At 46.9% G+C, this 23,022-nt stretch overlaps 1 protein-coding gene across 4 annotated transcripts in view; it reads left to right on the top strand.

The window, feature by feature from the left end:
- Positions 1–23,022, top strand: part of DDR2 (discoidin domain receptor tyrosine kinase 2) — a 138,119-nt gene that overhangs the window by 10,769 nt on the left and 104,328 nt on the right. For 3 of the 4 annotated variants that reach the window (XM_073221776.1, XM_073221780.1, XM_073221775.1), the window contains exon 2: positions 4,434–4,581. The exons of the other annotated variant lie outside the window; for it this stretch is intronic. In XM_073221776.1, the coding sequence (XP_073077877.1) occupies positions 4,434–4,581 (148 nt within the window). The remainder of the gene's footprint in view (positions 1–4,433; positions 4,582–23,022) is intronic. 4 annotated transcript variants of the gene reach the window in all.

The raw sequence follows: 23,022 nt of genomic DNA, 5'->3' as shown, positions 1-23,022 counted from the left end.
GTGGTGTTTCCCAAAGTACAATCCTTGCAGACCACTGGGTTTTAAGTTAGATAGAGGGGCAGGGCAAGGGCCAGAGTTCTGTGGTCAAGTAAATTTGGGAAATATTCTTGGATAATTAAACACGTTTCTTTACTGCAAGACTTCCCATGGTTTTAATAAGGGAATAAGCATTTTGACTGTCCAAAAGAGGGTAAGACACCACGCAAACGATTCGGACCGTGGAGCTCTTTTGAGATGAAGCGTCATGAGTGGGGAGGGCTAAGTAGCGCACGTTTTGAGAAACCAGAGAGCAAAGAGCTTGTCTTAAACACAAGTCTCTTGCCCTGAAGGCTGGTGGTGTGATGGAGAGAAACAAGAGTGGACCCTGGGGCTGGGTCCTGCTACTAGCTGGCCACCTGGTCACTGAACTTTTCAGGGTCTGTTTCTGCCAAGGTCAAACTAATAGTAGATGAACTCTAAAGTTCTTTCAACTCCAAAAGCCTATGATCATGTGTGCACTTAAAAAAGGAAACTCAACTGTAATTTCTCTGCTCTGTAGTTGCACTGGTGGAGGAGATGGTGGTGGGAGAGTGAGGGTGGAGGGACAGAACAACAAGGTAAATAACAAGTGGTTTGAGGCCCTGAGCTGCTTACGCAGTCGAGCACAGTCACAGTGCTGGACTGATGCAGCAGAGAGAAATGGGGTTTCTACTTTGTTCTTGGGCTTCTCTGAGTCCAGCCGTGCCACATGAGGTCGTGCAACCGCGTTGCTAAGGCAAAACTAATTCCCAATGGTCACTTAATCCACCTGATCTCAGTTTTGCTGTTAAGCAGCTGTGAAACCTTAGATAAACCTGAGTTATTCCTTTGGGTCTGGGTTTTTTTCATCTGAGAAAAAAGGAAAGTGGGTGAGATCAGGGACTCCTGATGTTTTGTGAGAAGGAACTATTTCTGAGTTGTCCTGGGTCTTATCTGGAGATGTTCTTCTACCCAATCAAGGCGGATGGGCCCCGAGGTTCTGTCTTCAGTTCCCTTCTCTTCTTCCCTGATCATCTCAGCTGCCTTTGACCTCATTTCCTGCCTTTATGCCTTTATGTTCAGATAGGTTTCTGTGCCACCAAACGCTCTCTCGAATACTGCACCCATGTTCTCCTTCTCTGCCCCATGTGGTCACCTGGCCCCAGTTCCTTAAGTTCCAACCCAAACTCACGATGCTCCCTTGCGCGCCAGCTCCCCTCCTAGGGTCCCCAGGTCTTACTGATGGTGACGTGTTCCTGTCACAGCGGCTGCACCTCAGGCTCCTTGGGTCCCTTCCCTTTCCCTGCTCTAGCCAGCCGCTGGCCAGCGCTCCATCCTCCCCGCGTCATCATCACCGCACCTCCATGTCGTTTCTTTCCCCTTCCTGGTGTCATTGCTCCAGGTCAGGCTCTGCCCCTAGTCTGGCCTCTAAAGCAGCCCGTGTGCCAGGGCGAGCCTTCCAGGGCCTCTCTGAAACTGCCACCCTCTCCTGAAAGGCTCTCCCGGGGTGACCATGCTCACCCCTGGCTGCCCTCCCAGCTCCAGCCGTCCGCCTGCTCTCTCTTCAGGTACCTGGACATGCCTGTCCTCCGGCCGCTGTTTACTGACCTCATCACGCCGTCACTCACCTGTTCAAGTTGTTCCCTTTTCTTAGACTCTTGTCTTCACTTTTTCTGACAAAACCCTAGTTCAATGTCAAGAGTCAGCTCAAACAATGCCTTCTCACTCCTTCAGGTCTTGCCTGGACACTCCACTGGCTGATTGTTCCTCCTTTAGGACTTTATTCTTTCCCTTCTTACTCCCCCACCAACCCAAATATATATGTAGTTATATCCATTGTGTCTTATAATATGCATTATATCTTCTTTAAGGCAAAGGAATACCTTTTCTTCAGCTATAGCATCTATAGCTCCTGATATATACTGGGAGCTAGAAACCTTATTGGATCCATTAATATCAAATTATTAATCTATGATACAAGAAAATCTGTAAATTATGACATCCTGCTAATCTTAACAATTGGTCTAATCAAATCCTAAAAACATAAAATAAATAATCTACAACTCCAACACGTCTAAAATCTTGTTTGTGGTGTCCTGCCATTCTTACTTTTGTGTCTAGTTTAGGGATGGTTTTTCTGAAGAAATTTGATTTTGATTTTGGTTGTGATATTGGGTTTAGTAAAGTCAGAAACTTAGAGCGAGGGAGAGTTTGCCCATTTTGTGAGACCGTCTCAGGGAAGCCGCCAGCCTTGCTGCACCAAGTGGCGACGGGCTCAGATACCTGGGCTTCGGAGCAGCACAGGCCTGGGATCGGATTCTGACTCTCTTGCTAGCTGGGCTGCCCTGGGGAATTTTCCTGCCGTCTCCAAACATTAGTTTCCTCATCTGTGCATGGAGGTCATAATATATCTGGCCTGTAACAAGTACAGGTACTGATTTCTACTCCTGGGAATCGTTCACAAGCAAATTTCTCTTACCCCATTCTCACCTGAAGGGCTTCCCCAAACCTGGTGGATTTTCTGTGGGTTCTGTGGACTTGGGAAATGCAAACTGCGCTGGCCTGTGTCATTTCAGAGGTAGACTGGAAAGCTGAAACAGAAATTCAGGGAAGGTTGGGGCCTGTTTTCCTGGCCTGGGGAGGAGGAAAGCAGACCTGTGTCTTATGTTGAATCAGTCAAAAAATGACAAACATTTGGCAAAATCCCTTTTTGTTGGAAAAAATATTTCTCTGCCATCTTCTCTTGCCCCAGTCTCTTGTGTCTCCAGACTTCCTGAAAGCCTAGACCCCTGGGGTTCCCAGTGAAAAGCCGGCTCAGTTCAGGACATAAGACCAGTCTCATGTCTCATTTCTGCTCCTAGAACAAAAAGAAGGAAGAGGGTTAAAAATCACCAAGCACTGAACACCTGCTATGTGGCTGGCACATTTAATTTGTGATTCTTTTTCTTTATAACTTGGTGAGATAGGAATCCTTAACTCCGTTTTACAAGTGGGTAGAAGATAAGTAATTCTTGAGATTATACAGCCAGGAAATCTCAGGGCGAGGAAGTGAACCCTCACTGGTCTGCATAAGTTGTAACACTGGAAGCCTGCGATGTAATTGAACTGAACTAAATAGGGAGGGAGGTTTTCCTTTAGGTGTGGGGTTTTCTGTGTCAAGAAAATTGTCATCTAACAGCGTGAACCTTTGCTGCCTTACCAGCACAAGGGAGTGGTGCTAGGTTTTTGGAAATACTGTTTGGGTTGGGGGCCCTTGGACCCTGATCCCTCTTTCTTCCCCCACGATGCTGTGACACCGATGATAGTATGTTTCAAGAGAGGTTGATGTTCATAAACATTTTTGTAAAAATGGGTACAGATATTATTGTTAATGTGAGTTTTCTGAAACAGTGAGGTAAGCCCAAAGTCTGAGGACTTCAGCTGTTTGCCTCACTAGGGACTAGAATGTGACGTCTATTCTTGCTCTGGGTGGCCATTGTATTCCCATCCCGTCTGTACCCTTCACTGAAGAAATTCGCAACTTACGGTAGCTGTTCAGCAAGCCACCTGCACATGGTGGCACTGGGTAGTCATATGTCATCCTGTCCATTCAGCAGAATACAATACATAGACCATGGAGAGGAATGGTGCAACTCCAGGGGCTAAAATGTAATGACCCCCAGCCTGTTTGACAGAAAACCCAAGGTGAAACATACAGGATGCGGATGCTTGATTGTTTTTAATGATAAAAACTCTACATCCATACATTTTTATAGGAGCAAAGGATAGTTCTAGTTCTGATCAGGCAACTAGTTCCTCTTGTTCAGGCAACTGATAACTAGTTGCATCAAAGTAGGTGAATGATCGTCTGAGGTGGAGGTGAAACGTATTTCGTTGTATGGAGCAGCAGCTTTGGCTTGTCTGGGAGTTCTTGAGACCCTGCCAGGGAATCCGCAAGAGCGGAATTATTTTCAGTAATACTCCTGAGGTGTTCCTGCGATTTTCACTCTCATTCTCCCACAAGTATATGGTGGTGCGTTCCGGAGGTGACAGGATATGCGAAATAGCAACAAATTGAGTCCGTAAGCAGATACGAGACTGTGTTTGATTAAGCCAGATACCAAAGAGGTATTTAGAAACATAAAACAGTGTCCCTTTTCTCACTACATATTTTTTGAAAAGCTTTTTCATATAAAAATATGTTAACATGTAATTATCATTTTAATGAATTAATAAAAAATAAACATTCTAAGTTTTAATTTCTAAATCAATGAGTATGATAAGTACAGCCCCCAGATGCAGAATCTCTGAGATCCTCTGGGATACGTAGGCTCCTTCAGCGCCTGGGGGGCTTCTGTTAGATACTGAGGGAAAGGAGAGTCTCACAGGAAAGAAAATGTGGAGCAGCAAACGCTGGTAATAAAATACTGCTCTCCCTTTTCTCTCCCTCCATAAAGGGAAATCTCCAAGTGGCCTGGGGTTCAATGCTCCGGGAAGTGTCCGGGCTTGGGGCTTGAAGCAGAGAAGCTGCAGCAGCCGAAGAGAAGCACAGGCCAGCCGCTGCTGAGGGTCCTGCTCCTCAGAGGATGTGCTGTACCCGTTGATGTAAGTGAGGCCGGTGACTGGAGCCCTGCCACTGCATGGACGTGGGGGCGACGGCAGGAGGGGGCACCATGTGCTCCCACTCTGGGTCCCCTGAGCCCCTCGCTTACCTCTGCTGGGATCCCTGGGAAAGCTGAGCCCTCGGGTTCTGAGCCTGGAGCAGATATCAGATGAGAAGATGGTGTATTTGATGTTGAAGGGAACCTGATAGGAACTGCAGCTTGCTGGTCGCACGTCGCTGGCCCCGCTGTGGCTAGCCCCAGATGAGAGGCCGGTTCTGGGGCCTTGTGGCCCAGAGGAACCCGGGAGATCGGCACTTCCAGGACCCGCCAGAATCTCAAGTTCCTGGATCAGTCTGGGTCTCCTCTAAGATTCCAATGTCATTTTTTTATTTTTTTACAAGTTGCCTTCTTCCAGCAATAATCTGAGGGGGTTTAGAGAAAAACAGTACTTAATAGAACTACTAAAACCAGACTAAGAGAACCAGAGTCCCGTACAAAGGTTTAGGGAGTTAAATGTACAAGGAAACCCAGCCCAGGGATACTTAGCGTGGGTAAGCGCAGCCCTGAGCTCCGGGTCTCAGTGCAGAAGGAGATGCATGGTGCACAGCAGAACGTTCCTGAGGAGGCTAGGGAGCCGTTGCAGACGTCAAGGCGGCCTGCTGTAGGGGGACTTTGGTGCAATGGGGCTTCTCAGTTCATCCTGTAACAGCTCAAATCCCACCAGCAGATGGAGAACCGGGGGAGTCCAGGAACGTGAGACCTGCCTGGAGCTTCCTGCAGGCAGACACTGTGCCTCCTGCCCAGCATCGAGCAAAGGGTCTGGCCCACAGAAGGTGCTCAGGCAGGACACCCTGACCTGCCTTAGTCTTATACATCCACACAGCTTCCGTAGTGCTTGCTGGGTGACGGACAATGAAGTTAATAATGTGGACCTGCGGGTTCTTAGGAGTGAAGCATGAGGGTGGGAGGGGAAAGCGGCATTTTACTCGTGTTCCCCAGGGGAGGTCTGACTGTCAGGATGTTCACTGGATCATCCACTCCTTCTGTTTCTCATCTCGGAACCGCAGCCTCCCCACATTTCTCCTTAGCCTCCTTGGGTTGAAGGAGGTATCCTGGGTCCCCCTCTTCCCACACATTGCCTTGAAACTAATTTCCCCCCTCCCCCGCCTTTCTTCCTCCCAATAGACTCTTGGGAGTGCAGGGCTAAGCGATCCTCACGGGAGGCCTCATCTAAGAATGACCACTAAGCACAAGTTATTGCTGGGTTTCTCTGTCACAGAGATTCCTCAACCATTACTTATCTGTGCATCTTTACCTTCAGAAAGTATCACTGCGGTCTTTTCTTCCCATACCACCCAATCTTAAGTGACTATTTCCAGAAATTATTATTCCAGTATCCAAGGCGTGGGCTATACCCAACCTTGGCTGGTGAAGCCCACTGTAGGTGCCTCCCCTGACCCTGGCACAGTATTGCACCTACAACTGTCTCAAGCCCTTCAGCCCCCCAAGGAGAGTGTCTCAGGTCTCTCTGGTCACGAATCCAGGCTTTCCCCTTTTCTGACACTGAGAGACGGACTATTTCAGTCTGTTTAAAAACTTGAGTTGCCGTTTCCTGTGTCTCTTATTAATAGGAAGACCAAGTAATTTGGCATCTACACTGGAACACTTGTGAAGCGAAGGCAAAGCTATTCATAGATCCTCTGGAGCAGGAGCTTAATCTGTACGTGTGTCACCTGCTTTTCAGAGGTCTTGCATTTTTTATGAATACTGAGAACAGAAGGTTAACTATAGTCTCTGGAGATAAACTTCCTGAATTCTGTCCACTGGTTGGTTCTGGGCACAGGGGGCTCTGGAGTAGATTTCACAGCGCTGAGTATTTATAATAAGCCGGTGGAGAGCCTGTCCTCCTGTGGGTGTTGGAGCTCCGAGGGGACACTGTCGGGATTGTGCAGAGCCGGTGGCGGCGTTTTTGAGACCTGCTGCCGTCCCGCGCTTACCCGCGCCCCGCCACCTGCTCCTCCCCCTTCCGACCCTCATCCTCTCCCTCTGCTCGCCCTCCTGCTGCTCTGTCTCCTCCTGTTCCCTTTCTGTCTCCTTTTCTCCATTTGTCACTCACACCCCCTTCCTTTTCCTCTGTCTCCCAAAACAGCCCTTTCAACATTGCTGGAGGGCAGCTCAGCAGCGCTGCCAACCTTAATATCTCCTTTAAAGGAGAACTTGTATTTCCAACTGTCACTTGATTTTCCTTCATGAGTTGGTGGCTGTCTTTCTGCCATTGCAAGGGGCTGAGGAGGGGTCTGTTTCCCATGAGTCTCTGACAGAAGGTTCTGGTTTTCCTGTGTCCTGGAGGAGGTTTCTCTCTAGCCTGAAGGCAGCCCGGCCCACGGTGTTGGAGGTGGTGGCTGTGCTGATGGGATGGGTGCAAGGTGGGCTGTCGACAGAACAAACCTAGGAAGCATCCCCTGGTTACAGCACTGGCGTAAATGAGACACTGTGATTGCAGTGCTGTATAAGCCTCGACGTCTAAGATTTTGGAATTTGGCTGTGCCAGGATCATTTCAGAAAAGGCTACGTGGGTGTGCCAGTGCAGGAGACGAGGGACCTACTGGGAACTGAGGAAACCAGTGTGCAAAGGGAAATGGAGGTAAGGCGTGCTGGAGGTGGGCTCAGGCCCTTCTGGGTGAACAGGGCTCCAAAAACTATATGAAAAATGAAAGCTGAGAAGGGCCGACAGTACTGGGGGGAACCTCCGGGCAAGAGAACAGCATGCTCTTATTCGCTCATGGGGTCCAAGGATTTGGGTTAGGAGTTTATGAAATAATAACAATGCTTACTGGGTGCCTGGGGTATGTAAAGGAATCTGGAAGTGAGCTGAAGGGGTGCAGTTATAAATGAGGTGATTCCAGCCTAGGTTGCCCTTAATAGGAGAGAGAAGGAGCAGAACACAGATCTGGGCTCAGGTGAGGTAGGTGTGTCCAGGAGTGACGTGGACCCAAGGAAGGAGAGAGCACTTGGCGCTGGGGTGGTCAGTGCACATATGGGGAGCGTGGGGCTTGGGCCAGACCCAGGAGGTGAGGCAGGAATCAGTAGGCGAGAGAAAGGTGGGGGTCAGCCACCATCGGTGGAGCCGGCCTGAGCCCGCCTGGGTGGCAGGGATGCAGAGGGACAGGGACCGAGCGCCTCACTGAGGAGTGGGTGGTGGGGGAGGAGGAAGCAGCGACCCGTGGGGAGCCGAGGGTCAGGGTTGAGGAGCAGCAGAGGCGGAGCACGAAAGGAGGGCAGCTGCCAGATGGGGCACCTCTGGCTGCTGGCTGGGCGAGGGCATCTGGGCACTGTCTTAGGGACTCAGCATGTGCACAGACCCTGCTCTGGGTGGGAGGGAGGCCTTGGCTTCTGGAGAGGCTCATTTCCGGTGCCCCTCTTGCAGAGAGTGGGTGCAGTTCTGACCCAGATTTTAAGGTGCTGTAACAATACACTACCAGGGGGATATACTAAGGGACCTAAAACAGATGTGAGTGAGACACTCCGAGCCAGTGTTCTCTGAGGCTGCATCTCATTTTTGCTTTGATATTCATGGCTTCTAAGAGATTTCAAGGGTCAGCCACAAACCCTCAGAATAGATGTAGGGTTGCTAATGAGAGTCTTATTTCCATTGTTTGGGTCTTCATTGCTTATGACTTCTCAGATTACACGAGCTCTTTTAGCCTGAGATTATGGGCAGCAGGAATGATGCCAAGTGTTCCTGGATGGCGGTGTTCACTGCATTTCCTCCCGAGTGTGAACCTACGCGGAGTCCTGCTTCTTGGGGCTCGGCACTCCTGGTCCTCCTTTTATGATGGGTGGGAGGTGGTGGGCTCTCCCTTGCGGACATTCGTAGCGTTTGTCAGGATTTCTCTCTGATGTCTGACTGTCTTATAAGAGACATTCACACGCCTCTTGTATTGATTAGTTTTTAGGTGTCTGAGGTTTTCTCTTCCCCTCAGGGTTGTGAGACCCTCTTAGCCAGGGCTTCAGTCTCTGTCGGCTGTTTGTTTTTTGCAGAACACCGGGCACAGCATCATGCATGCAGTACTTCGGGGTAGAGAGACTGGTTGGTGGTGGTGGGATGCTGGACCCACCCACTCCCATGTTCCACCCCCTTATTGGGTTTTGTAGCTGAGGCCCTAAAAAGATCTTTGCTAATTGGAGGATCATCCACTGACAGCCTCATCAACCCCCAGGAGTTTGTTGAAAATACAGAATCTCAGCCTCAGACCTCACAGTCTGGAATTTGACTGGTATTTGAGACACACTGGTCTCCAGGTGACATGTATGCAGACCACCTGGGATCGTGTTAAAGGCAGGTTCCGATATTATCTGAGGTTACTTATGTGACGGTAGAACAACTAGGCCTTGAAGTTGTCTTGCAACAAAGCAGTGACCTCCTTCCTAGGGGTGCCACTGAACATCAGTCCCTCCTCAAGCTAACAGTCCTGCACACGACAAGGGGTTTATGCCAGGAATTGGCACACGAAAGCCTGAGGTCCAAATCCAGCCCATGGCCTGTTTTTGTAAATAAAGTGTTTTGCGAGCACTGCTGTGCTCATGTATTTGCAGATCATCTGTGGCTTCCTTTGTGTTACATAGGCCGGGTTGAATACTTTGGCTTGCAAAGCCTGAAATATTTACTATTTGGGCCTTTACAGAACAAGTCTGTTGGCCCCTGGCTTACGAGATGAACCCTAAACATTTTCTTGAAGAGAAGAAAATAACTACAGTCTTTTACCTCAATGGCAAAATTTGCAAGCCTTTCTCAATCCATCACAGAGAATCTGAAACATAAATCATGGTTCCCAAGTGGGCAGTGAAGGGTCTTGAGCCCCAGATTGGTTCCAACAACGGTACAAAATAATCAGAGATTTTTCAAGGCCCATTTCATACCTACCTCCTTAAAGAAATAATCGTAATTTTCTTGAGCTGACCACTTCCTCCACAAATGGATTCCACTTTAATTGTTCAAAATAAGTTTGACTTCCCTTGGAAAGTCAAAGCGTTGGAAAAAGCCAAGAGGAAATTCTGAGTGGAAATGTTTGGGACCAAGGAATAAAAGTGGCCTGATATGGGTTGGGTAGAATCCACGTTTGAGGCCTGAAGTGGTGGCGTCAGCCCAGCTCACCTCTGGGCTGTTCACCGGGCAGCCAGAGTCACACACTGTGGGCTTGTAGTCCTTTTAATTCCCCAGGAGAATCCCACACCTGTCTCTTATTTGGGGTTTTGAATTCTGAAACGATGGCACACACACGCTCCCAGCTTGCTGCGTGTGTATGCCAAGCACACAGAGGCAGAAGGCAGATGGGCTGAAGAGCCGGCAGTGAGGAAGGGGGGCTGCATCTGCTCCACACCCGTGGCGGGGCGGGGCGGCTGTGGGAGGAGGCAGGGCCAGGCCATGTGATGGCTCAGGGATGTGGGCGCACTCCCCTGACCTTCAGATCTTGGAGATCCTTTCTCTCCTACTTCCAGAACCAAATTTCAGAGGAGGTGGGTGTGGGAGAATTATGGTCGTTTTTCCTTTATCCAGCGTTACCTGGAGCCACGGGGGTTAGTGCAGGATTCCATGGGAATCTTGGCTGTGGGTCTGGGAGCTCTAGTCTTGTTCGGCTTCCTTTCCCACTGTCTGACGGCCTAGGATGCTAACAGGGTTTTTATGAGGAGGTGGAGTAGACAAAAGTGGGGCGTCCTCTCCTCAATTCTAGACTCTCTTACCTCCAGCCAATTCAGAGAGACTGTAGGAGTGAAGTAGGTTCCCTCATGTGACAGCCTGCTCTGTGGCCAGGAGGCCCTCCTGGCATTCCCTAAGGTGCATTAGCTAATTAGATCAGAAGGTAGGGAGTGGAAAGCAGACTTACAGTTTGGGCTGACATTCCAGTCATTCTCTGTTGGATGGAGTATAATGTATTCATTCATTCATTATTCATTTCTTCTTTCATTTCATGAATACCCACTGAAAACCTACCATGTAACAGGATGGTGGAAAAACATGAATTGGAGAGTTGGACAAACCTGGGTTCAAATTTTAGTGTCCCCACTCTGAGCTAATTATTCCTCACTCTGGTTTAGTCGGTGCGTTTCTTCTCTCTTCATCCCACTTTGCCTGAATCTTCCTGAATCTGAGACTGGCCTAGATGATCCCTTCTCTGCCATTGCTACGAGTTTGGCATCGTCTGTCCCCAAACCATACTACGTGGAATGTATCTGCTCAGGTGCTTGTCTCCCTCACCAGATGGCAAAGTCACTGATTTCATTAATGTTTTTTGCCCTTAGTTCCTGACGTATATTAGAAATTGAACGTTGTGCCCTGAAAGGAACTTGGTTGTATGATCTAACTTCCCTAATGCATGGTTTTCTCATCTGTAAAATGAATGTGATGAACACATACCTTGTGATCTTGTTGTGAGGATTAAATCAGGTATGTTTGGAAGAGTGTTCTGTGCATACAAAGTGCTCACAAATATTATGGTTGTTCTAATATCGATTGCTTGGGATTTGGTAGAAGATAAGTACAAGAGAATCATAAAAATGTATGAGGATGTCTTAGTCTGATTTCCTAAACTGAACGGTTGGGTGGGGGAGGGTCTGGAGGCTGAGGCTTGCATGCACGTGTTGACAATGGACGGAAGCTCCATGTCTCCCCCTGCGGTATGCTCACAGCACTGGGGTATGTCCTATTTATTTCTGTCCCTTTATGCTCCTCAGCACAACTCAAGGTGAATATAAGTAGATAACCAGATTTTAATGGCACCACAAAGCCCAAATCTCCTGCTTCCCCACCAAATCTTCTCATACTCCTGGCTTGTGTCTATCTTGTCTTGAGAACCTGGATAGTGGAACCAATGTATAGAGAAGCAGAGATTTGGGGAGAAGAGAGTAAGTCCAGTTTGAAACACCTCAAGTGTGCAACGTGGCTATCAAATATGCAGGCTTGGAGTACTGGAAGGGGGTGGTCGCTAGAGCCTTGTTTTTTACTTTTTATGGATCTGTTCTGGCTCTCAAAGTTAGACATAGACCTCATGATAGAGCTCCCGTGATACTTAATGCCCATCCATTAAAAAAACACATGAGGAATATTTATTGATCCATTGTAAATCATTGGACGTTGTTTCCTATGTAAGTAACACAGAACTTCTTCAGATGATCGAGCAGTTTTGTAAGATGATAAGAATTTTGCTCCAGGAAGACCAGATTTTACTGCAGTGCATCAGAAAGACTGGAGGGAAAGGAGGCAGAGGAGGGGGGACTTGTCAGCAGAGCAGCAAAAGAGCAGGTGGGCGGTGGAGGAGGTGGAAGCAGAGCTATGCCCCAGGAGTAGAGGGGAGGGGACTTTGGCTACACACGACTATACATGGCATTAGCCCTGGAGAAGTCTCCTTGCTCTGGGAGAAGCAATAACCAGCTTCATGTGGCTTGGGGACAAAAGCCAGTGATTGCGTCCAAAAGATGATGAGAAACACACAGGCCATGAAGACCAGGAAAGCACCATTCATCTTTTTGTTGCAAACTTTATTTTCCAAAGCCCTGGATAAGGGAGCAGAAGCCTCTGCCTGTGGCTGTGGGCCTTTTCTTAGGAAATGCAAGATGAAATTCCCCTTAGTAAACCATGGAACTGATAGTACCCAAGAATTTGAGAGTCTTGCAGTGGACAGAGGAGGAGGTTGTGAGGAGAGGGATGGGGACACAGAACTGATCAGAGACAGAAGAAAGCAACAATATAAAATGTGGTCAACGGTGAGTCCATGTTAAACTTCACATAAGCTGTTTTTTCCTCCACAATCTAATTTTATGGAGAATTTTTTTGCCTTCGAATATGAAATATTCTTGTAATGAAAGAAAAGCCATTAAAATGGAGAAACTACTTTTGGTTGATAAAAACTCTAGTAATTCTCTCTATATAATAAACCCCCCAGAATTATACATTTGACAAGATGTATGAGTGACCTTAAAAAAATGTCCATACAATTTGATGTACTAATTTCACTTTTATGAATTTATTCGTAAAAGGAAACACTGTGAAAGGGACAAAGTTTATACCCAATGATGTAGCATTAGGCACAAAAAAGAGATGGTTTAAATGGCCGGCACTGAGGGTATTGTTAAATATGTAGGTAATAAACCTTTACAATGATGGTTTTGAGAATTTTAGATAACACAGGAATGTGTTTGTGGTTTTATAGTAAATGAAATTAGAAGTCACAAAGTTTAAAAAGGTATTAAATTAATTATGTAAGAAGGCACAGAAAAAAATGAGTGAAAACATGTCAAAATATTAACTATGTTTGATTTTAGGTGAGGAAATTATAGGAACATATTTGGTTCTTCATACAATTGAAAGTTCATAAATAAGCATGCGTTATTTTTATATCAGAAAAAGAGATAGAAGTATGTAATCTTTTTTTAAAAAGGGAAAATATTATAAAGGAGTATTTGTTGTTTTCAGAGAGAATATATGAAAAATCTAACAATCTCTTTGCTTCCCTGGGATTCTGGGATGATTTTTATTCTCAGGAAGATATTTTCTTGCTCCGAGTTAAATTCTCTTCATATGTCAGTCTGTTCCTGGGACAAAAACATAGCAGGTTTGCTGTCTGAGCTCTGTTTCAACATGTCCAATAGTCCTCTGTTACCTACATGGAAAAAAAGACCCAAACCATTCTTTCAGAATCAAATTCCAACTGATTTTTTCAAATTTACTTCCCGTCCGTCCCTCAGTGTATTTTCTACTCAAATCAAACCCCCTCTCAGACTTGCTATTTCTTGTATGTGTCCTCAATTTCCATTTCTAAACCTGCTTGTCTCCGAGAGAGCATGTTCTCAGAGCATGTATGTATCAGACAGTCAAGTAGACAGGAGCCTCCTTTGACATGACCAGGTTGAGACTGCTGTAGGGTCTTGGCAAACCGTTTCCCCTTTCTGGCTCCCAGATGGCACCCCTGTAATACTGGCCGCCAAGGCCCCTTGCAGCTCTGGAGTGTGGCCAGGCTCGCCGCCTTACTGCCGAGCGCGCTCATTCTGTCTTGTCTCAGGTTGGGACCTGAAGTGTCCCCTTCCCTCCTTTCATCCTGCCAAATCCTTCACTTCCTGCCCATGTTGCTTTCCCTTCATCATGTGTTCCCTGTGGTTTGAAAGAACAGGGACTGTTTCTATCAGTCCTTTGGCCACTCAGATGCATTATCATAGCCGTGGTTTATGCCAAGGATGTAACAGATAATACCATTTCAATAACAACTCAACTCCATGGGGAACAAAACAGAACAAATCCAGTGAACTTTCTAGGTGAAAGTTCTAAATCCTTGGTTTACAGTTCAATACAGCCCAACCTGTCATCCCCACCTATGTCAGGGAGAGGGGTATTTAGACCATCTACAGTATTTCCAAAAACCCGAGGAAAAATCACACGTGGGCCTACTGCAGTTCTGTGTTTCTTTATTTTGAGTGAAAGGATTATTTTTCTTCTTTAGCCAGCATAGAAATGTGAATTTTACAGTATCCATCAGAGAAGGTTCTCCTCTTACCAACCACTGGTTTATTCTTCAGTTCATACGTAACTCCTCCTGCGACCAGAATCCTCCCCCTTCAAATTTCTAGCAGTACATTGCTCCCCTCCTTTCTGTCCATTACCTGCATGTCCACACTGGACAAAACTAAGAGGCTGGTTGAGAAAATGGAGCATGTACCAAAGTGCTGAGAGCACCTTCGCCATGTTGTGGCACGAGGGCGTTTTGGAGGGAAGGGGTCAGAGGCGTCTTCTGACTCATGCTCACAGGAGCAGCCAGAGCTGAGACTACGAAGTGCTTAAGGGCAGAAATCTTGCCTGGTTCGTCTTTGCGGCTCTTTCTGGAACCAATATGGTTCTAAACACAGGGGCAGGCCTTAGTAAGTGTCCGTGGAATGAGTGGACGAGCAGATGAAGGGCAGGCATACTCCAATGGCCAGGGGAGCTTTGTGGACTCTGGCAAGAGTACAGGGTCAGAGCCAGAGTGGATGATGGTCACCGCTCCGGCTTATGGTTACGTAACCCTTGGGCATGTGCCTTCGTCACTGTGGGGTCAGTTTCCCGGCTGTCAAAGAGCGTGTATACGTGTGGGTGAAACGGTTAGCTATTGAAAATGCGTGTGGATCATTCATAACATCACCTGGCACAGTGCTGCCTCTGAAGAGCATTTGAAGAGCATTTATGTAGCACTTTTTTTTCCTTAAACACTTAAATTAAAAACCCTGAAAATCACTAAGTAAATATAACCCAGAATCCCATCATTTAAGAATGATCTAAAATAAAAAGTAAAATTTCCCTTCCCAGCCATCTCTCTTAATTCCCCAGAGATAAATACTTCCCTCAACATTTAAGGTTTTGGTGCTTATCCTTCCCGATAGTTTCCAAAGTTGCATTAGGCATATGTATGTGCTTACATTGTCAAAATAAAACTACTGGTATCTATGTGTCTATCTGTCTAACACCTATCACCTCTAAGTCAATTATTTTTTTGGATGAGAGCAGAATTATTTATGGTTTGAATATACCATAACTAACCACCAGTCCCACATGATTCTGGTGCTCTGTGATGACCGACGACACTGTGGTGAACTTCCTTACACATGTATGTTTGTAAGCTTTAATGTCACACTTGCTAGCAGCCAGGCCCCTAAAGGTTTATTATTCCCTTGACTCAAGCACTCTGAGAAGGGTGAGTAGATAACATTACTCCGTTTTACAGATGCACAAACAGAGGGTGAAAGGAAGCAAGCACCTGGCCCAAGACACACATGGCTGGACTGTGACAGAGCCCGGGTTTCCCAGTGCTCGACTTCTAGTCCCAAGCTCCTCTTATCCCAAGGGCAGCGGATGAATGTCTCAAATCAAGCTCTAGTCAGTAGGGAACAGGCACAGCCAGGCAGAGCCGAGCGGGCCACTGAGCAGGCAGCTGCATTACACTATATTAAAAACAAACAGAAAAGAAACAGAAACACACACAAAAGGACAAAAAAACTCAAGGCCAAACATTTAAAAGCTACCATTTGGAAGAAATATGCCAGTGGTGAGTGGGGCCTAGCATCGGATGAGCTGTTCTTATCTAGGTACCACTTCTTGTGCGATGTTCTCAAGGTGATATCCGAATGGTGAGGCGGGCTTAGGATGCATATATGTAGCAGGAGAGCTACAAAGGACACCTTAACAATCCCCAAATAACACTGTCCCCCCATCCTGTAAGTGTCTAGAAAGGGCCTCTAGGCATCTGGTTGGGATTGGCCTTAATTGACATCTTCCTCAATTATTTACAGGAAATAGCTGCTATTAAAATCCACAGATGCAATCAATTGGCAGGGTCACTGGAGACCACGAGTTATTTCCCAGGCATCAAGAGCATTTGAGAAGGGCTGGTAAGAAGGAGAACAATTCAGCCTGGAAAAAGGCACATTCACGAAAACAGGGCGAAGTCTCAGGGGAACAGGACTGGGCCTGGGTTGAGACAGGGTGAAAACTCAATGATGGAGATAAATAATACTGTAATAGTATTAAAATAATCAGATTGGCAAATTACAACCCAAGGGCTGGCAGCCTGTTTGTAAACAAAGTTTTAGGTAATTTAATCATGACAGAGGTCAATCCCCACTCTACTTCCAGACTCCTGTAAATAGATAATGTGTTTTTGTTGCATCTAAATGAAATCTCTGCTATTTAATAGTGTAGTGGGTTCAGTTATGTCCCCCACCACCCCAACAAAAAGATGTGTTGAGGTCCTAATCTCTGGTACCTAGGAATGTGACCTTATTTGGAAATTGAGTTTTCCAGTGGGAAAGTCACTGGAAGTGAAGGTAGAACAGCGGGGGAGTGCCAGGCTGGGAGGACAGCGGGGGAGTGCCAGGCTGGGAGAACAGCGGGGGAGTACCAGGCCTGGAGGACAGCTGGGGAGTGCCAGGCTGGGAGGACAGCGGGGGAGTACCAGGCTGGGAGAACAGCGGGGGAGTGCCAGGCTAGTTATTGGACATATGAAAACCCTGGTTAAGCAGCCAATGTTAGACAGTTCAGACCGTGGTCTGTGATTTATGGGAAAAATACTTCAGAAGAGAAAGAATGGGTGGATTTGACTGTTTCTATTAGTCTCCTAGGGCTGCCTGAACATTTACCACAAGCTGGGCAGCTTAAGACAACAGACTTATATTCTCCCAGTTCTGGAGGCTGGAAGTCCAACATCAAGGTGCCCGCCAGGGTCGTGCCCCCTCTGAGGGCTGCAGGGAAGCGTCCTTCCTTGTCTTTTCTGGCTCCTGGGGCTCCTGTGGTCACTCCAGTCCCGCCTCTGTGGTCACATAGCCTTCTTCCCTGTCTGCGTCTCTGTGCCTGTGTCTGAATCTCCTTTCTCTCATAGAGATGCCAGTCATTGGCTGACACCCTAATGTGGAATGATCTCATTTTGATAATATCTGTGAAAACTCAATTTCCAAATAAGGTCACATTCCTAGGTACCAGAGATTAGGACCTCAACACATCTTTTTGTTGGGGTGGTGGGGGACATAACTGAACCCACTACACTATTAAATAGCAGAGATTTCATTTAGATGCAACAAAAACACATTATCTATTTACAGGAGTCTGGAAGTAGAGTGGGGATTGACCTCTGTCATGATTAAATTACCTAAGGAAATGTTTAAGGAAATACAGTTGAATTTCTTTGGGATTCATATGTTATAACCTCTGCTAATGGACATGGTGACAAACAGGTACAGGATTTTAAGGGTAGTCCTGATTTCAAATGTTCAGGTAACAGTGACTAGAAAACATTTTTGCTAAATTTTAAGTCTTTGGTTGATACTTTATTTTTTCAATACGTTTATTTACTAAGTAGCAATTTACTAATTAATTGCTAGTATGATAGACTGTGATACCTTTCAGAGATTTCGTTTTTGCATAAATTCACAATTTAGGGGAAAAATGTCCTCCGCCAGACCTGACATTATGACTTTTAGTTCATGAAATTTGCTGTTATGCCTCTGAGCCCTGCTAGAAGGTGGTGAAAGAATGGGGATTATTAGATGCTGTTTGAATTTGAAGTAAGTTGAGATGTAAATGGGAACAAAATCTGTTTTCTCCCATTTTTCAGATACATCACAGCCAAGTTCCAAAACATGAATGTGTCATTGTCTTTTAGTAAATTTTGTTGTTATAAACATACTTGCGTAAGTGTAGGCCTAATTAGTTGTACCAGCAATAATAATAATAATACTAGTTATTGCGATTACTGTATTACTAACCCATAATTACTATGTGATCAATAACTGCAAATCATTATGAAATTAATAACTTAATAATTATTAATATGTAAGAGGGCACCCTGATATCTGGGTGCTTGTTATGTGCCAAGCACAGGGGTTGATCGATCCCTTTATGTGCGTTATTTCACTTATTCGTGCAGTCATTCTTAGGAATGATATTCTGCTTACTTGGGTTTGAAATATCATACTTTTTTTCTTTGTCTTGGTTTTGGTTGGGGGCACCAGCCCATGTAAAGATAGTTGCATCTTTCTGTACATGGGCTGTTTTCTGTATGAGTACATTAACTTTAACAGGTGGAAAGCACGGCTGAAAGGGCTGCTAGCACAGGGGAAGGGGTCCTGCTTTAACGGGCAGTGAGGAAGTGATTGTCCCAAACATTATCGCCGACACATACATTAAACTACAGAAGCATTTTTTTTGGGGGGGCGGGGGGTTTTTTTTTTTGAGACGGCATCTCTCATATTTATTGATCAAATGGTCATTAACAACACTAAAATTCTGTATAGGGGACTCAATGCACAATCATTAATCAACCCCAAGGCTAATTCTCAAGAGTCTCCAATCTTCTGAAGCATAACGAACAAGCTCTTACATGGTGAAGAAATTCTTACATAGTGAATCAGTTCTTACATGGTGAACAGGGCAAGGACAGTCATCACAGAAACTTTCGGTTTTGATCACGCATCATGAACTATAAACAATCAAGTTAGATATGATTATTTGTTTGATTTTTATACTTGATTTATATATGAATCCCACATTTCTCCCTTATTATTATTATTACTATTATTTTTAATAAAATGCTGAAGTGGTAGATAGATGCAAGATAAAGGTAGAAAACATAATTTAGTGCTGTATGAGGGCAAATGCAGATGATCAGATGATCAGGTGTGTGCCTGTAGACTAAGTATTAATCCAAGCTAGACAAGGGCAGCAAAACATCCACGGATGCAGAAGATTTCTCTCAAACAGCGGGGGTGAGGTTCTGAGCCTCACCTCTGTTGGTCCCCGATTTCTCACCTGATGGCTCCCCTGCGACTGTGCCTGTCTTAGGTTGTTCCTCCCTTGAGGAATCTTACCCGTCTCTGGTTCAGAAGCATTTTTTAAGAGCTTGAAAAGAGTTTGCTTTTTAAAAAATGCTGAAGTTCTCCCTGTCATCTGGTTTGTGTAAGTGATTTGCTTTGTAAACATTTTTTATAGTAGAAGGTAAAATTGAATTTATTTTATTTCAGTTTATTCCTTATTATAAACTAAAATCAGTGAATCTAAATAAGTACGTAATTTTAGAAAGTGTCTAAAAATACACTCCTAGAATTTGACTTAAGTGACTAGAGGAGTTTGTGGATTTTTTTCATCCCTGTTGAAATTGTAAATTTGCTTAAATATCCAACATTTATCTAATTGCTCTAAGTATGAACTTGTCTAGGGGCAGGAGAATAGACTAAAATAAGGATTTTAAGTCTGATGTTTACATGAGAGGTCTGTGAATAGAATTTGGAGAAGTGGTTTATAACCTTGGTTGGGAAAAACATTATATACGTATTTTTTAAAACTGTAACCAAAATTTAGCATTTCTTCCAATTAATAGGAATCAGTGGTATTTTTATATCACATTATAATTGTGGCCGCTATCTCATAATATTGTATATACTCATCCCCACTTTGAAACTGTAGTGTTAGCAGGCTCTTGACCAGATCTTGTTACTTAATGATAAAGTGCACATATATTCCTGTACCATACATATTTTAAATTTTTGGATAACTGCATTTTGCATATTTAAAACCAATATCATTGGTTTTCTTTGTAACCCTATGTTCTTTATGTATTTGACAACATGATTCCTAAGAAAGGTTCAGAAGCTTCACCAGACTGAATAAAGAGTCCACAGCATAAAAAAAGGTTAAGAACTTCTGGGATGGAGAAACCCCTTGGGGCCCTACTCATTCTTTGGTTCCGTCCGTGAGCGCACGAGGGCTGGGGGTGATGCTGTGTTTGGAATGTGTGTGGCAGCAGGATGTGGCCATCACATGGCTGATGGGTCAAGAGGAAGAAAGTGAAACAGATAGACATGCTTCCATTGTGCGCCTCCTGCTTTAAGATGCCACTTTGCTGGCCGCCCTCGCCACGGCTAGTATGCAGGTGTCAGAAGGGCATCGACTTGGGATCACAGAGGCAGGGATCTTATCTCCACTTTGCTGCTTTCTAACTGTGTGGCCTTATCTGGTCCGTCAGCCCCTCTGTGCCTCATCTGTCAGGAGTACCTTTCCTCTTCCGGTGACTGATTGCTAGTGGTGATGAAGCAAAAGAGAGTGGAAAAGCACCCCTAAACTCTGAAGTGCCCTAAGAGCATGAGGGGGTCTTGTTGGCCGCAGGTAGCCTGGGTGCTTCTCTCGTTTGACCCTGACACCTAGCGCGGTGGGACAGGCACAGGAAATCGGGGCAGCTCTGCCTGGAGGCTCTTTGGCCTGGGATGATGGGGGCAAGGGGATGGGCAAGGGGCTTCTGGGGGGCTAAGCGATGGCCCCCAAGGACACCCTCGTCCTCATCCCTGGAGCCTCTGAATGGGCCGCCTTACAGGGTAAAAGGGACTTTGCAGATGTGGGTGAGGTTAAGGACCCTGAGGCGGAGAGGTCATTCTGGGTTACCTTGGGCTTGATGTGATCACAGGGTCCCTAAAAGAGGGAATCAGGAGGATCAGAGTCAGAGCGGGATGATGTGAGGATGGCAGTGGGGTCAGAGGGGAGAAGCCGCACCGCTGACCGGGGCCGGGGGACGGCGGGGCCGCCGGGCGCTGGAGCGGCGTGGAGGGGGTTCTCCCCGGAGCCCCCGGACGGGAGAGTCTGGCCGCACGCCGACTTTAGGGTTTCTGGCCACCAGGTCATGAAGCCATGTTCGGAGCCTCTGGTTGTGATGATCTGGCCCGGCAGGAACAGGACGCGGAGGCAGGCCCTCCAGCACCGCGGTGCGGCGGGGCGCCGCTGGCCGGTACGCGGCCCTCCTTGCCGCCCTGCTGGTGTTGTCTTAGAGTTTTTAACTGTGGCAGTTCAATATTTTTAATATTTTTCTCTCGTTTCTGTAGGCTGATTGGATAAGTGCTGAGTTACTGTAAAAGCAAAACTGTCTGCAACTGGAGAACGTCCAGCTCTTTCTCTTTTATGGCATTAAAATCCCTTCCAGTGGCTGCAGGGATTCTTGGGGGCATGTCTCTCATGCACCCCAGGCAGCTGCACTCTCTGCCTCCTTTCCTGGCTGTGGCCCCGGCCCCGTGTGCCGCTGGCTGCGGCGGCCGTGGGGGCCGGGCCTGCCGCCTGGGACGGGCCGGTCACAGCTGCCTTCACCGGTTCTCGGCAGCCGCCCCACCCCGCCGCAGGGTCTTGTCCATGAGGGTCCATCCCAGGCAGCTGCACCAAAGCCACCCTGGGACAGCGCTGCTGTGCCCAAGCTGCCAGGTGTGCCAAACCCTGGTCCTGCTGAGGCCACAGTCGGGCTTTTCAATGAGAAGGAGTATCGGCCTTTCCAACCTCCTGTATGGCCATGATTCAGTTCCATCTGGTATTTTCTATCTCCCTTGTATTGAAGCATATGTGACATACAACACTGTGCAAGTCTAGGTGTACAACACATTGACGTGGTACCTTCACAGTGTGACTCGGTCGCCAGTGTCGCCTTAGCTACCACTTCTGTAGGGTCACATAATTGTTCTTTCTTCTGTGCTGGGAACAGTTAGGATCGAGTTGAACCTTTGTAGCGTGATTTTGTCCAGTGACTGGTGTTTTCAGTGCTGTGTAAACAATATGTGTCGTTTTTCATGAAAGCAGAGTTTTTCAGGCTTACTTTGGGACCCCTCTCCCAAGCGCCCAGCCCCCAGGGTTGCCAGCGTGGCTGGCGCCAGTGAGGGCAACACTGTGCTGAAGTCATTGCCACCCTCTCTGCCAACACAGGACAGATGCTCAGCCCGAACTCATGACTTGATTCTCTCTTCCTCAGGACGAGCGAGTTCCCTGGGGGAGCCTCAGTCCCTCATTGGACAGACTTCCACCTCGGAATTCCTCCCCACAGGCTAGGATGTGTCTGCACCCACAGGGGGCCCCACCACATGGGCTTCACGCCGTGTGTCTGCAGGCGGATTCCACATCTGGAACCCCAGCCCCCAGCAGACCTCTGGTTTCATATGGAAAACCTGTGGGAGACCTAAAATTACTAGAGACATATTAGAATGCTGGCTCTTCTGTTCTTCTTAATTTGTCTGAGTGTCAAAGTGTTAGGGGTCCAAGTGCATGCCTCAGATTTATAACCTTGAAAATATTTGCCTTCTTTGATGCTAAAAATTGTCCAACTTTGCAACATATCCCCCCTGCAACAGTGAGAAGAACCTGTGAAGTTGTGTGGTGCATGGCTGGCTCAGGTTTTCAAAGGCCTCAGTCTGGCCTGGCCTGGAAGAGAGAAAGTTCATGTTAAGGGCCCTGTGTCCCCAGATACCTGCACTTTTCTGTGACTGCTGATCCGCTCCTCTGAGCCCTGTACCTGAAGGCTGCTCTCGGCCACCCCCTCCTAACTCCACTGCTTAGAAACGTGTTGCTCTTGTGGAGGTCTGCCCCTCTTAGGAGAAAGCTCTTCCTTTCATCTGAAGGTTTTACTTCTGTGAAATGAACCCTGTTTCTTTATTCCCTCAGTCTAAGTCTATCAGACAGTTGAGAGAGCACAATTCCAGGTCCTGTATATGCATTTAAGAGGGTTTGCAAGCAGCCACCAGTGCCTAAAGGCAGGTTTCCAAGCTGGGGGGAGGGCCCCCTGGTGAGGCAGGCACCTTGGTGCTCACACACCACCAGGTGCAGGCGGCTGGCCCTCCACCTGCCTTTACGCTGTTGTGTCTCTGCTGTGTAGAACAGGCCATGACACCTGGTAAACGCTCAATGAATATTTATGGAGCGGATCCATCTATTCAGGGGCTATCCTGGATTGTGTCATTCAGGGTTCAACCAGAAGAACAGAACCCATAGGAGATATATAGCAAGAGACTTATTGCAGGGACTTGGCTTAGGCGACTGTGGGGGCTACCTCGGTGAGTCCCAGATCGGTAGGGCAGGCTTCCAGGAAGGGCAGGCTGCACGTCCTGGATACAGGCTGAAGCTGCTGTCCAG

Source organism: Manis javanica, chromosome 14, assembly GCF_040802235.1.
Source record: "Manis javanica isolate MJ-LG chromosome 14, MJ_LKY, whole genome shotgun sequence".
In the NCBI taxonomy this organism is placed as follows: Eukaryota; Metazoa; Chordata; class Mammalia; order Pholidota; family Manidae; genus Manis; species Manis javanica.
This window is presented reverse-complemented; position numbering and strand designations above follow the sequence as displayed.